The 13,257-nt window shown below is 48.8% G+C and overlaps 1 protein-coding gene across 10 annotated transcripts in view; it reads left to right on the forward strand.

The window, feature by feature from the left end:
- The window catches only part of HNF1B (HNF1 homeobox B), an 84,919-nt gene that overhangs the window by 20,102 nt on the left and 51,560 nt on the right, over positions 1-13,257 (forward strand). For 6 of the 10 annotated variants that reach the window (XM_044993565.1, XM_044993563.1, XM_044993566.1 and 3 more), the window contains exon 1: positions 3,586-3,965. The exons of 1 other annotated variant lie outside the window; for it this stretch is intronic. In XM_044993565.1, the coding sequence (XP_044849500.1) occupies positions 3,622-3,965 (344 nt within the window). In that variant the 5' untranslated portion in view covers positions 3,586-3,621. Of the gene's footprint in view, positions 1-3,585; positions 3,966-4,874; positions 4,980-13,257 lie in introns of those variants that run through there. 3 more of the 10 variants (XM_044993564.1, XM_044993569.1, XM_044993572.1) reach the window with 3 other exon arrangements.

Genomic DNA, 13,257 nt, shown 5'->3' on the forward strand with positions numbered 1-13,257 from the left:
CTTAAAGGGCCAGTGCTTTAGTTGGGTTTAGAGTGTTTTGTAGCTATGGGAATTCCTCCCACCTCCATAGTACCCAAGGGCCCCACATTGGGGTGTCACTTGGTATCTACATCCACTTTCTGTCCTCTGAGCGCGGTTTTGAAGCATAAAATCTGAGGGTGAAGCAGGCTCGGAGACTTGGCTTGTAAAACCTGTGTCTGTTCCCAATGTCCTAGTGCTACTTGGTTAGGGAATAGCCTGGATTTTGTATTTTCTAACCCTGCTCCTGGTTTCTACAAGGAGAGGGAAAGGGAAGGGAAATAGATCTCGCCACCTCCCCATGGACAGAGATGATTTAATTAGAAACTGAAATATCTCTACCCCAATCCTCCAAGTACTTCCGAAACAGGTTCTAGGGTTAGGATAGTGTGGTGTGGAAATTCCTGAGCAGCACAAACCCCCGAGACCAGCCCAGCAGAAGGGAGGGATGGAGTTCTGGATGGATTTTTTTTTACAGTCTAATTAAAATCCCACCAAGGGGTTGAGATTTTCTTGGACTTCTCTGGCCTTGGTGCAGCAGCGGGAAGAGAACATTGGCATTAAGAAATGGGGGAGGGATTGCCAGTGAAAGGAAACCAATCCCCATTTGGAAAAAGCACTGAGAAAGCCAGGCTAAAAGGCACTGGATGCCAAGAGCCACCTCGGTTGCAGCAGAAATTGGTTTTACTTGGGGGCAGATGCTCAGATAATACCAGAGGAGCTGCAGCCACTGAGTAAGGGATGTAGCTTTAAGGCTAGTGGTTTGGGGGTTTGTTTTGTGTTGTGTTTTTTTTTTATTTTTATTTTTCATTTCCTCCCCAGTGAAGTGGTTTGCCCCTGCTGGGATCCCACAGTCCAACCTGCTTCCTGTTTTTGAGTAGCTACCCACTGGAAAACAAGGAAGAATAAGGAGTCAAACAACTGGCGATGCGTTTCAAAACTTGTTTATTGAGATCTTATTTCTCCAGGGCAAATAACGCGGGGTTGTTTATCATTTTAAGACTCCTTTGGCGTAAGCTATAAGGCATGCGGCCCATTGGCTCGCTCAGGTATTTTATACGTAGCTCATGCCACAAAAATTAAAATAATACAGGGCAACCAACCATTTGAAAACCAGGGCTGAGTCTCCTCGATAGTTAGGGGAAAGGGATCGGTGTGTAATTATGCAGCGTCAAACCAGCGCCTTTGAATTCATCAACAAACTAGGGAGGGAGCAGAGCAGGCTGCAGGAGGGCACAAAGATGGTGAAACAGAGACGGGAACATGTTGCTATGTTAGGTATAAACGGGTCTCGGGCCGGCGTGTTTTATTCATGAAACGTCGCCAGGATCGCCTCTGCCCAGCTGCGTCTTTCATAACCGTGTAACCCCAAAAGAAATCCCGGGAACATGTAACTTGGGCCACGAGGCCCCGCTAGACCCCACAGGGGGGGAGACTAGATCTCCTGGACCTGGGGGTTGTTTTTACAAACCTTTTGAACTTGCTTGTTGCTCGGCTAACTACTCCCCTGCTTCAGGGGATCACAGCCCAGTGATCTGCGTGAACGCTGCGGTTTCCACTGAGAACACGCGGCTGGGACCAGATGGATTCGTTGGGTTCCTAGTTTAGTACCTTAAGCCCAGTGTTTTCTCCCAAACCCTCTGCCACTGGAAAGAAAAGATTTAACTCCCCCCGTTTCTTTCCCCCGCTTAACGGGCGCGATGAGCTGCGCCCAGTGAAGCTGTATTTGTGCTGAAGGCGGACAGGTAACCAGGACTGCAGGCGGGCAACACAAACCAAATTGTCCTTGTGGATTTAAAACTTCAGTGGAGTCTCTACCTTTCCCCCCCTCGTTTGCTTCCGGGAGTCCAGAATAAACCGAATTCCCAGTTTGAGTTACTTTTCCATCCCCTCCTTCGATTGTTTCATATTTCGGATAATTTAATCCTTTCCCGAGACCGCTTTAAAAAATAACCCGAACCGAGCACGTTTTACAAATCCCTGCAGGGACAGAGGTAAAAAAAAAGGGAAACGAAAATCTCTTTACCTTGGACGGGAGACGAAACTAAACTGAGTTTTCCAAACACCCACGAGCTGTAGTGAAACCAGAAATCTCAACTCGTTTCAAGCGTAATACATTTAAAATCATAGCACGGAGCGTTGCTTGTTTTTAAAACAGCGTTTGGTTAAGGCCGGGGGGAAATGCATTTTCTTTACCAGCATTTCTGAGTAAAAAAATATTTCCTGCATTGAAATGCAAGAAAACACGGATTAAAATAAATACAGGGTTTTTAAAATCTAAATTAACTAGAGCTTTTTAAAAAAAAACCACAACAATTTAAACACTAGTTCGCGTTCATTGTTTTATTTTCATACAATCCACCATGCTTTTAAAAGCTGTCTTTTCTCTGTTTCAAAATTCTTTTGCATCTGCACAAACACAAAGAAAAGCTGCCCCGATATTTTAGCAAATGCGACTTTTTTTTACAGCCCGATTTCTTCGTTTTAGAAACACAACCTCCAACACACATCTGATCCTTGCACAGACAGCTACCCCTGCCCTAATCCTGTCTTTTCCTCCCCTCTCGGCTACACCACAATACTCCTAATATTCCCAGAGACTAAGATCTGCGCAGGTGAAGATCCTAGACACTAATATAAACGAGTCCCTTTGGGTTTTTTTCCTCTTCCTCTGGTTTTTTTAAATTATTGTTTCTAGCCTCTAGATTTGATTCGTCTTCCACTATCCCCAGGAAAGGACGTTCGAAGGGAAAGTCCTGCTTTGCCGAACAAGACGTTGGGTTGGGTCTGCTTGCGCTTTTCCCTTTTAACGCAAACGCTTCGATGCTGTTTCTGTTAACAAACTGGGACCCCGCCTCAGACACCAAATCCACATGAAAATACCGAGGAAAGCGAAAAGCAACATGCAATCTCCCCCTTGGTTTTAATGGGTATATTTTGCAGACTCCCTTTCCTCTGGGTTTCTTCCCCAGTCTGCCCTGCCAGCCACTTCCGCGACACCACCCTCCCAGCTCACCTTTCCCGGGAAATAGCTCGGCGGAGAGGCTAAGGCTTTGGGTTGTTTTAAAGGGCTTTGATTTGTTTTGCTCGGATTTCCCTAATTCCTCCGCCTGGCCTCCCAAGCCCCAGCGCTGCTGGAGCAGCCCGGAGCTGGTGCACTCGGGGCTGGCCGCCTCCTTGCCCAACAAGTCCAAAGTTCAGCTAAAGTTTGGCTGATAAAAACAGAACCAATCAAAAGGTTTCAGCCACCCCGTATAAACACAACGAACTCCGTCAAATCCAGGCCCAGAGCAGCTGCTCCTCTTCTGTGCCCCCCCCCAAAACCCTTTACCCACGACCCCCCTTTCCATTTGCATCCTGCAGGAATGACTCTCCCTTCCCACTGATTTGCATATCTTATATTGCCTAATGGGGGAGATCATGGCAAGGTAGAAGCCTGCCGAGCCCTCTCAAAGGAGAGTCACCAGGGCACGGAGGAGAAGCAGGTGTCTGGGGCTCACGGGGGGAATCCAAGACTTTGGGGGGTTTTTTTAACCTACCTTCCCTCCCCCCCCACCCCACCCCTACCCCCCTCCCCTTCTCTCTCTCTCCCCTCCTGGTAAAATGGTGTCCAAGCTCAGCTCTCTGCAGCAGGAACTTCTGGGCGCTCTCCTCAGCTCCGGAGTCACCAAGGAGGCGTTGATCCAAGCCCTGGAGGACATGGTGCCCGCCACCAGCTTCGGGGTGAAGCTGGAGAACCTGCCGCTGTCCCCAGGCAGCGGGACGGAGGCGGACAGCAAGCCCGTCTTCCACACCCTCACCAACGGCCACAGCAAGGGCAAGCTGTCCGGGGACGAGGGCTCCGAGGACGGGGACGACTTCGACACCCCGCAGATCCTCCGGGAGCTGCAGGCGCTCAACACGGAGGAGGCCGTGGAGCAAAGAGCGGAGGTGGATCGGATGATCAGGTACAAACGGGGCGGGGGGGGTCCCTCTTCTCCCCCCAGCCCTGCAGCCAGAGGCCCAGGTGGGCTGAAGGTTCGCTCACTAGGCAGCGGCCTCTGAAACCCAGCTCGCCCCAGGCCCCGGGAACCGGCCCCTCATGTTCCCCCTCCAGCAGGTGACCAGGGAATCGATTTCTGGCCGCGTCTACACGCAGCAGGAGACCCCTCGTCTGCCAGGTCACTTTCTGCTCTCACCTCCCGGCGTGCTGAGCGCAGGGCTCGGGCCCAGAGAGGCGCGTGTAAATCAGTAAATCGGAGTGCGCGTGTGGAGGGGGTTACGCTGAATTCCATGAAGTTTTGCTCCTTTGAACCCCGCTTTGTCAGAGCGGCTGTCTGGGCCCACCCGCGGGTGCTGGGCGCCTCAAACTAAACTTTACGAAGGAAGGAAAATAGACCCGAGGCAGTGGCGATGGGCTTTGTTCTATTTTAAAACTAGATTTGAAAGAGTCCCTTAAAAACCCCTTCTCGGTCCTGTTTCTCCCGCTTACACCCCGCTTTTAACCCGCACCCGGGCAGCCCCATACCGTGTAGCTAACCAGTACGGTGCAGCTCCTGGGCTTCTCTCCAGCCGAGTGGATTCGCGGTGGGGTGGGGAGATCTGAGGCTCGCTGGAAAAAGAAAATAAAAACTAACTCCGAGCAGACCCGTGCACCGCCGAGCGAGCCCAGCTCGGGCTTTGGCTAATGAGGAATAAACCTTCGGGTAACTTTGCGCCTTGAGAGCCGATCTCTTGCCTGCTAGCCCAGGGGATGTGGATCAAAGGCGGAAACGCGTCCCCGAGCTCTGTTGCCCTGTCAAGGTGGTTAGTTAGTTAGTTACTAATTATCCACGTCGCTCATTGTTTCTTTTTTCTTTAGCAAAATATCAACTAACCCCAGCCCGGCCCTCTATTAACCGCAGGGACCAGGAAAGTCTCCAGCCGAAGGCTGCAGTTTCTTAGCGTAGAAGCGAGCAGGGAAAATGCTTTTCAGGCCCAGGGTAACTTTTTTTGACTCTCTTAATTCGGGTGCCGAGCGAATTAGCGCAATGTAGCCCTTGCTAAACGCCAGTGCACACGGCCAGACCCACCCGTGTGATGGACAAATCCCCGGGCACGGCTGGGCGGCCGCATGGGCGGCTCGGAGTGGGTATTTCAGGGGCGCGTTTGCTTTCGAAGCCGGGGCCAGTTCTCCGCCTCGTCGGGCGCCTGCTAAGAGGCGGCTGGAGCAGGGACTGTCTGTGCTACCCGGGGCTGCTTTCGCGGGGAGCCGCGAGCGACCCGGGGCCCTTCTCTCTGCGCGGGGCGGGAGGCGTTGGACCCCGCGGGGGCTCCCGGCTTCTGGGCCGCGCTGGCCCGGGCGTTACCTGCACCCTAGTGCCTGGGCTCTGCGCAGCGCCCGAGAGCCGCCCGCGGGCTGCGCCCTTCCCTCCGCGCGCTCCGGGGCAAGCCCGGCCGGCCGCACGTGGAGCCGCGCCGCGGGTGTTATTAATTTATTTCTATAAATCATCAACCGAAAGAGACACGCGGGGCTGCGGGGCGAGGCGGGTTATTCATTGGCGAAGGTGCAAAGCAGCCCGCGGGCGGGGGGCAGGAAAACCCCAGGCGCTGCGGGTGCTGGGCGGCTTTTTTGGCCTTCTCGTAAACACATAAACACGCCGGAGCTGGAGCTGGGAGCCGGGCGGCCCCGCCAGCGCCGGGGGCCCAGGGAAGGAGGGTCCGGTCCGGTCCCTGAGCCCAGCTCCGGCCGCTGCCAGGCGAAGGAAGGAGGGAGAGGGCCAGGACCAGGCCGGGACTCGCTGGGGGGGGGTCGAGTTTATTTCTCTCCCCCCCCCAGGTGCCGCTGCCCCAGTCTGGCCGCGTGTCCCTGGTGCCAGCGGTGCGCACGGGGCAGGGAATGGGGCGCTGCCCTCTGACTATGGGGGCGGGGAGGCCATCACGGCCGTGGGGGGGACACCCCCCCACACAGCCAGGTAGGCTCGGCAGGTGCCGGCTGGGGCTGTCGGGGACGGGGGAGCGCTGCGGGACCGGAGCGGGGCCTGCACTCCCGCAAGGCAGCGAAACCCCCGGCCCCGCGGCTTCCAGCGAAACCTGAGGCGGGAGGACAGGGGGGAAATGCCCCGAGGCTGCCCCTTGTTTGTGTCCAAAGCGGGTATGGCTAATGCGCCCCGCGGCAGGCCGACGGGGATTCCCCCAGCGCCTTTCCACCCCCTGAGAAACAGCCCCAGCGCTCTCCAGACCCTCTAGCTAGCTCGGCATAGGTGTATCTGCTGCACCCCATTGTTTTTCGTGTCTGTTGTGGTACTTTGTGGGCTGGGCCCCTGTTGTGCTAGGCCCAGGGCTTGTATGTCATCCGCAGACACTTTACAATCTGTACATCTGAGACAGTGATGGGGGGAGAAGGCTGATTAGCTTAAAACTCCCTTAAAAATGACTCTGCTCAGACACCGGTGAAGATGTATTGATCAGACTAGACAATTTCCCGGTAGTGTTGAGGGTGTTTTCTGACAAGATTTGCATCCCTATCTTCATTTGCCTTGGCGTGCTGTCCCTGCGATTCTCTCCTCTCTCTGGCTGGAGAGGGCTGGTGTGTGACCATCCACCTCATGCTCCTCTCAGCTGCTCATTACACCTGTCCTCTTCCAAAGTAGATGAAGGTCTGAATTCTGCCCCCCCTCCCCCAGTGACACCTGTGTAACCCCACTAAAGCTGGTAGGTTTGCATGGACAATAACTCTGGGCAGAATTTTGCCCTTTCAGTTCAAAGCTTGCCTTTGGTGCAGACAAGATCCACTCAGCGTTCAGCAGCAGTGAACAGAATGTTGGGAATCCTTAAGAAAGGGATAGATGATAAAACAGAAAATATCATATTGCTTCTCTATAGATCCAGGGTACGCCCACATCTTGAATACTGAGTGCAGATGTGGCTGCCCCATCTCAAAAAAGATGTATTGGACTTGGAAAAGGTTTCAGAAAAGGGCAACAAAAATTATTAGGGATATGGAACAGCTGCCATGTGAGGAGAGATTAATAAGACTGGGACTTTTCAGCTTGGAAAAGAGACGACTAAGGGGGGATGTCATCTGAGGTCTAGAAAATCATGACTGGTGTGGAGAAAGTAAATAAAGAAGTGTTATTTACTCCTTCTCATAACACAAGAACTAGAGGCCACCAAATGAAATGAATAGGCAGTAGATTTAAAACAAACAAAAAGAAGTATTTTTTTCACACATCACACAGTCAACTTGTGGAACTCCTTGCCAGAGGATGTGGTGAAGGCCAAGACTAGAACAGGGTTCAAAAGAGAACTAGATAAATTCATGCAGGATAAGTCCATCAATGGCTATTAACCAGGATGGGCGGGAATGGTGTCCCAAGCCTCTGTTTGCCAGAAGCTGGGAATGGGCGACAGGGGATGGATCACTTGATGGTTACCTGTTCTGTTCATTCCCTCTGGGGCACCTGGCATTGGCCACTGTTGGAAGACAGGATACTGGGCTAGATACCTTTGGTCTGACCCAGTATGGCCGCTCTTATGTTCTTAAGATCAGGCACACCTCCCTGATCTTAACCCTAATGCCAAGAACTCCCATTTTGCTCTATGCAAAGCCTTTGTGGTCATGGTACATGTAGGTACCAGTGACATAGGGAAAGGTAGGAGAAAGGTCCTGGAGGCCAAATTTATGATGCTAGGTAAGAGATTAAAATCCAGGACCGCCATAGCAGCATGCTCTGAAATGCTTCCAGTTCCGCATGCAGGGTCAGTTAGACAGGCAGATTGCAGGGTCTTGATGTGTGGATGAGATGATGGCACTGGGAGGAGGGATTTAAGTTTATTAGGAACTGGGTAACCTGTTGGGAAAGGAGGACCCTATACAGGAACTAGATTGCTAGCATGTAAAATTCAAAAGGTTGTAGAGGAGTTTCTAAACTAAGGGCTTGGGGGAAGCCAACAGGTATGGAGGAGCACATGGTTAGGACAGATGCATCCCTTAGCTGGGGACTTATTAAAGGGGAGATTTTATATTCCAGTAAAGAGGAGAGGATAGAATTTGATAAAGTACAAGCTGGAACTGAAGAGAAACAGTCAAACAAAAAAGAGCCCCATTCAATTACATCAGATGAAGGCAGATACAAAATGTGTCAATATTTAGTTAAGTGTTTGTATATAACTACTAAGATGGATGAACTTGAGTGCCTGGTATTAAATGAGGATATTGATATAATTGCCATCACAGAAACTTGGTAGAATGATGACAACCAATGGGACATGGTAATACCAGGGTACAGAATATATTGGAATGACCGAGTAGGTTGCATTGGTGTGGGAGTGGCACTATATGTGAAAGAATGCCTAGAATCAAATATAGTAAAAATCTTCATATGAATCAAATGGTACCACAATCTGTCTGGCTAGAAATGCTTGAATAATAAGAGGAAATAAGTAGGAGTACACTGCCAATCACCTGACCGTCATGGTGATTGTGAAATGCTCAAGGAAATTAGAGAGGCTATAAAAACAAAACCCCCAATATTAATGGGGGATTTCACCTCTCCCAATAGTGACTAGGAACATGTCACCTCGGGATGGGATGCAGAGATGAAGTTTCTAGACACCATAAGTGACTGCTTCTTGAAGCAGTTAGTCCTGGAACCCACAAGGGGAGAGGCAATTTTTGATTTAGTTCTAAGTGGTGCACAGGTTCTGGTCCAAGAAATGAATATAGCTGAACTGCTCTGTAACAAGGACCATAATGTAATTGAATTTACATTCCTGGGGGGTGGCGGGAGGGGGGGAGGAAGCAACCCATCCCAATGGCATTTAACTTCAAAAAGGGGAACTACACAAAAATGAGGAGGCTAGTTAAATGGAAATTAAAAGGAACAGTCACAAGAGTAAAATGCCAGAAAGCAGCATGGAAACTTTAAAAAAACCCACCATAATGGAGGCTGAAACTACATACATACCCCTAATAATAAATATTTATTACCTCAGAAGCGGGAAGCCTGCCTGCCAAACAATCAGTGGGGCCACTGGATGGTCAAGGTGCTACGGGAGCACGCAAAGGAAGGAACTGGCTGTTGAAGAGAAGCTAAATGAATTCTTTGATTTGTTCTTCACTGCAGAGAATGTGAGGGAGACTCCCACACCTGAGCCATCATGACAAATCTGAGGAACTGTCCCACTTTTGAGATGTCAATAGAGGAGATTTTGGAACAAATTGATAAAATTAAACAGTAATAAGTCACAAGGACCTAGTGGTATTGACCCAAGAGTGCTGAAGGAAATCTGATATGAAATTGCAGACCTACTAACAGTGTTCTGTAACCTATCACTTAAATCAGCCTCTGTACCAGATGGCTGGTGGATAACTAGTGTCATGCCAATTTTTAAGAAAGGTGATCCTGGCAATTACAGGCTGGCAAGCCTAACTTCAGTACTAGGCATATTGGTTCAACCATAGTAAAGAACAGAATTATCAGACATTTAGATGAACAGGACATGTTTGGGAAGAGTCACATGACTCTTGTAAAGGGAAATCATGCCTCCCCAATCTATTAGAATTCTTTGAGGATGTCAACAAATATGTGGACAAGGGCATTCCAGTGGATACTTCCAGAAAGCCTTTGACAAAGTTCCTCACCAAATGCTTTGAAGCTAAGTAGGCAGTCCTGGGATAAGAGGGAAGATCCTCTCATGGATCAGTAACCGGTTAAAAGACCGGAAACAAAGGGTAGGAATAAATGGTTCGTTCTCACAGTTGAGACATGTAAATAGCAGGGATCTGTACTGGGACCAGTGCTGTTCAACATATTCATACATGATTTAGAGAAAGAGTTAAACAGTGAGGTGGCAAAGATTTTGAAGATATGAAATTACTGAAGATAGTCCAAAGCAAACTGCGAAGAATTATAAAGGGATCTCACAAAACTGGGTGATTGAATTTCATCTGCCAGTTTGTTCCCCAGTGTTGATAAATGCAAACTAATGCACATTGGAAAACCATAATCCTAACTATACATACAGAATGATGGGAGTCTAAATTGGCTGTTACCACTCAAGAAAGAGATCTTGGAGTCATTGTGGATAATTCTCTGAAAACATCTGCTCAATGTGCAGTGGCAGTCAAAAAACTATCAAAATGTTAAGAACCATTAGGAAGGAGATAGATAAGACAGTAAATATAATGCCACTATATAAATCCATGGTACCCCACACCTTGAATACTGAGTGCAGTTCTAGTTGCCCCAACTCAAAAAAGATATATTAGAAATTGGAAAAAGAGAAGGGCAACAAAAATAATCACATAACACAAGACGGGAATCACCCAATGAAATTAATAGGCAGCAGGTTTAAAACAAACAAAAGGAAGTATTTCTTCACACAATGCACAACCTGAGAAACTCATTCCCAGGGGATGTTGTGAAGGCCAAAAGCATAACTGGGTTCAAAACTGGATTAGCTGAGGTCATGGAGGATAGGTCTATCTGTGACTATTTGCCAAGATGGTCATGGATGCAACCACATGCTCAGGCCGCCAAGAGTGGGTTTGGGCCCTGGTGAAAATTTTTTTTGGGGCCCCCCCAGCAAGGGCAGACCAGCTAAACAGGGCCGATGAAGCCAGGCCCTAGGTCCCCTTCTGGACTACCGGGCCCTGGTAATTTGTACCGGCTTTCCCCCCGTCGTCGGCCCTGCACATGCTCTGCATGTCTCTGACTGCCAGAAGGTGGGACTGGAAGACAGGAGATGGATCACTCAATAAATTGCATTGTTCTTTTCATTCCCTGTGAACATCTGGCACCAGCCACTGCTGGAAGACAGGACACTGGGCTACATGGACCATTGGTCTGACTCAGTATGGCTGCTCATACGTACTTGGAGAGGGAACTGGGGTATAAGAATAAGAAACCATTGCAGTTACTCTGAACTAAGCCCATCCCTGCTGTGATTCCATTGATTTCAATGTGGTTTTGCCTCAAGCACTGTAGTATTCCCCCTGCCACCTCTGGTCAGAGAATAATAGTTTCTGGCGCAATCCCCACTGTGCCTTCTTCTGTGTGGCCCCTTCTGGATAGCGTAGCCACATCTGCAAGGCTCCTAGTCTGTCCAAATTTAAATCCTCTTAAAGACCCACTTCGTCCATGCTGCTTACAATGACGTTGGCTTACCTATACATTGCCTTTTGCTGTTTGACTTCCCTTGTCTTCGGCCTACTTGTCCATTTGTGATTGTGAGCTCTGTGGAGCAGTGATTGTCCTTGAGCGTTGGGATGGTGCCCAGCACATGGCTGGAGCTATCCTCAGTACATAATAATAATAATTAATAATGACTGTTGAATGACTCCTGCTAAGAGGGACATGTGACTGCTACATGCAGACAATTGGAATTCGCTCTATGCACTCTGCTGCTGAGGTGCACAAAAATCCACCTATAACTGGAAGGTGAGGTGAGAAATGCCTGGCTGAATATCTGCAAGGCTGCCTCTGCCCCAGCAATCTAGTATAAAGAAGTCTGTTTAAAATAAAAGGGTAAGGGGTGACTGAGCACAGCACACCTAGGAGCTTTTAAGCTTTTGCGTGTGTACCGAGAGATACAGATTAGATAGATGGTCTATGCAGAGAGCCAGGTTTATAATCCAGGAGTATAAATTCTTGGCATATTTCTCTGAGGATGTTGTCGAGTTTTATTTACCTCTTTTCAAGGCTGGAGGGGCGGGGGTGAGAGAGGGAGGGAATCCTTGGAAAGAAGCTTCATGTGACATCAACAATGCAACAGACAACCTCCGCTCACATGGTTTTAGAAAAGCCCTGGTTTGGGTCATGCATTCACAGACAAATTATTGTTAGTTATCTTTACTTAGGGATGAACTTCCGAAGACGTCAATAGGAGGGGTTGGGTGGACCAGGAACGCAGGATCAGGCCCATGATCTGCTTTGAGAACACCACAGAAGGTTATGCACTTGGAGGGAGTCATGGTCCAGATTCGTGGTGGGGGTCACGATGTTCTGTTCACACCAGCTGAAGATCGGGCTCGGAAAATCTATCTTAACTTAGTACAAAGTTAACCAGTTTCTCTTAGAAATGCTGAGTTACTCTCTTTTAGTAACGTCATTGTTCATTAATTTGATAAAATCATTCATCTGAGATAAGCCAATGACAGCCGAAGAAAATCCGTATACAGTGTGGTCTAGTGGGTAGAGCACTGGCTTGGGACTCGGGAGATCTGGGTTCCTATTCTTGGCTCTGGCCTTTTTTGTGTGACCACAAGCAAATCACTTCCCCTCCGTGCATCTGCTTCCCCTTTTGTAAGATGGGAATAGTGCTACTGCCCTCCTTTATAAAGCAGTTTGAGATGGATGGATGAAAAGTGTAATATAAGCGTGTATATATGAGTCACTTCCTGCTCTCTTCGTCATCTTCCCAGGTAACAGGAAAGCAATGAAGCTTTCTTGCCTCTTACAGTAGCCATAGCTTTATAGGTAATTCTCTGTATAATCTTGAATGTTCTTCGCCTTTGGTAAATAGAACCCAGCTCTTAAAATGATGAGCTCTTTAAGAACCTTTAAATAAATATGTGCAATAAAATGATTTCTCTAGAGGAACACAGAAGCAAGGGAGGGCAAGTCTTGTGAGAAGACGTTCAATTTCCAGCAACAACCAGCCAGGTCAAGAATAGAGGCTGTGACTGGAATAGTTAACAGTTTTTCTGGATCTCTGTGTACCTGTAATCCCCATGCAGAGTGGGAAAGACCTGGCTAGATTAATGTGGATTTGCACCAAGACAGGCTGCTGCTGGATCACCTTGATCATACAGGGAGAGAGGTGACCCATAACAAAGGAATACATTGGGGAGAGCCAGCACTATCTGAACTTTGCTAATAGGAACTTTGTGGGACTCAGTCTTCTCATAGCTAGGGGCAGTTGTGATGACAGCACAGAGCCGGGTAGAACTGCACAATAATCTGTAGAGAATAATTGACTGAATAAATTTCTTTGTCCTTATAAGAGATCCCCCCCTCGCCCCGATGTATTCACGATTCAAAATTCTTCACTGAACACGTTCCACGGAATGGATGATCCTTGGTTGGTAGGGTGTTTTTTGTTGTCTGGTTTGTTTGCTTGCTCATTTGTTTGTTTTGCAAGCATTTCATTTAGGGTGTTCAACATTTGAGATATTTTGGCTAGTGCTGACTGGAGGCAGGTCATGTAGCATTGTTTCTGTTCACTGGCTGGATTAGTGTAACCCTTAAAATCCGGTCTGTGGTGGTGGTGAAGTTC

The sequence above is a fragment of the Mauremys mutica genome, chromosome 19 (assembly GCF_020497125.1).
Source record: "Mauremys mutica isolate MM-2020 ecotype Southern chromosome 19, ASM2049712v1, whole genome shotgun sequence".
Lineage (NCBI taxonomy): Eukaryota > Metazoa > Chordata > Testudines > Geoemydidae > Mauremys > Mauremys mutica.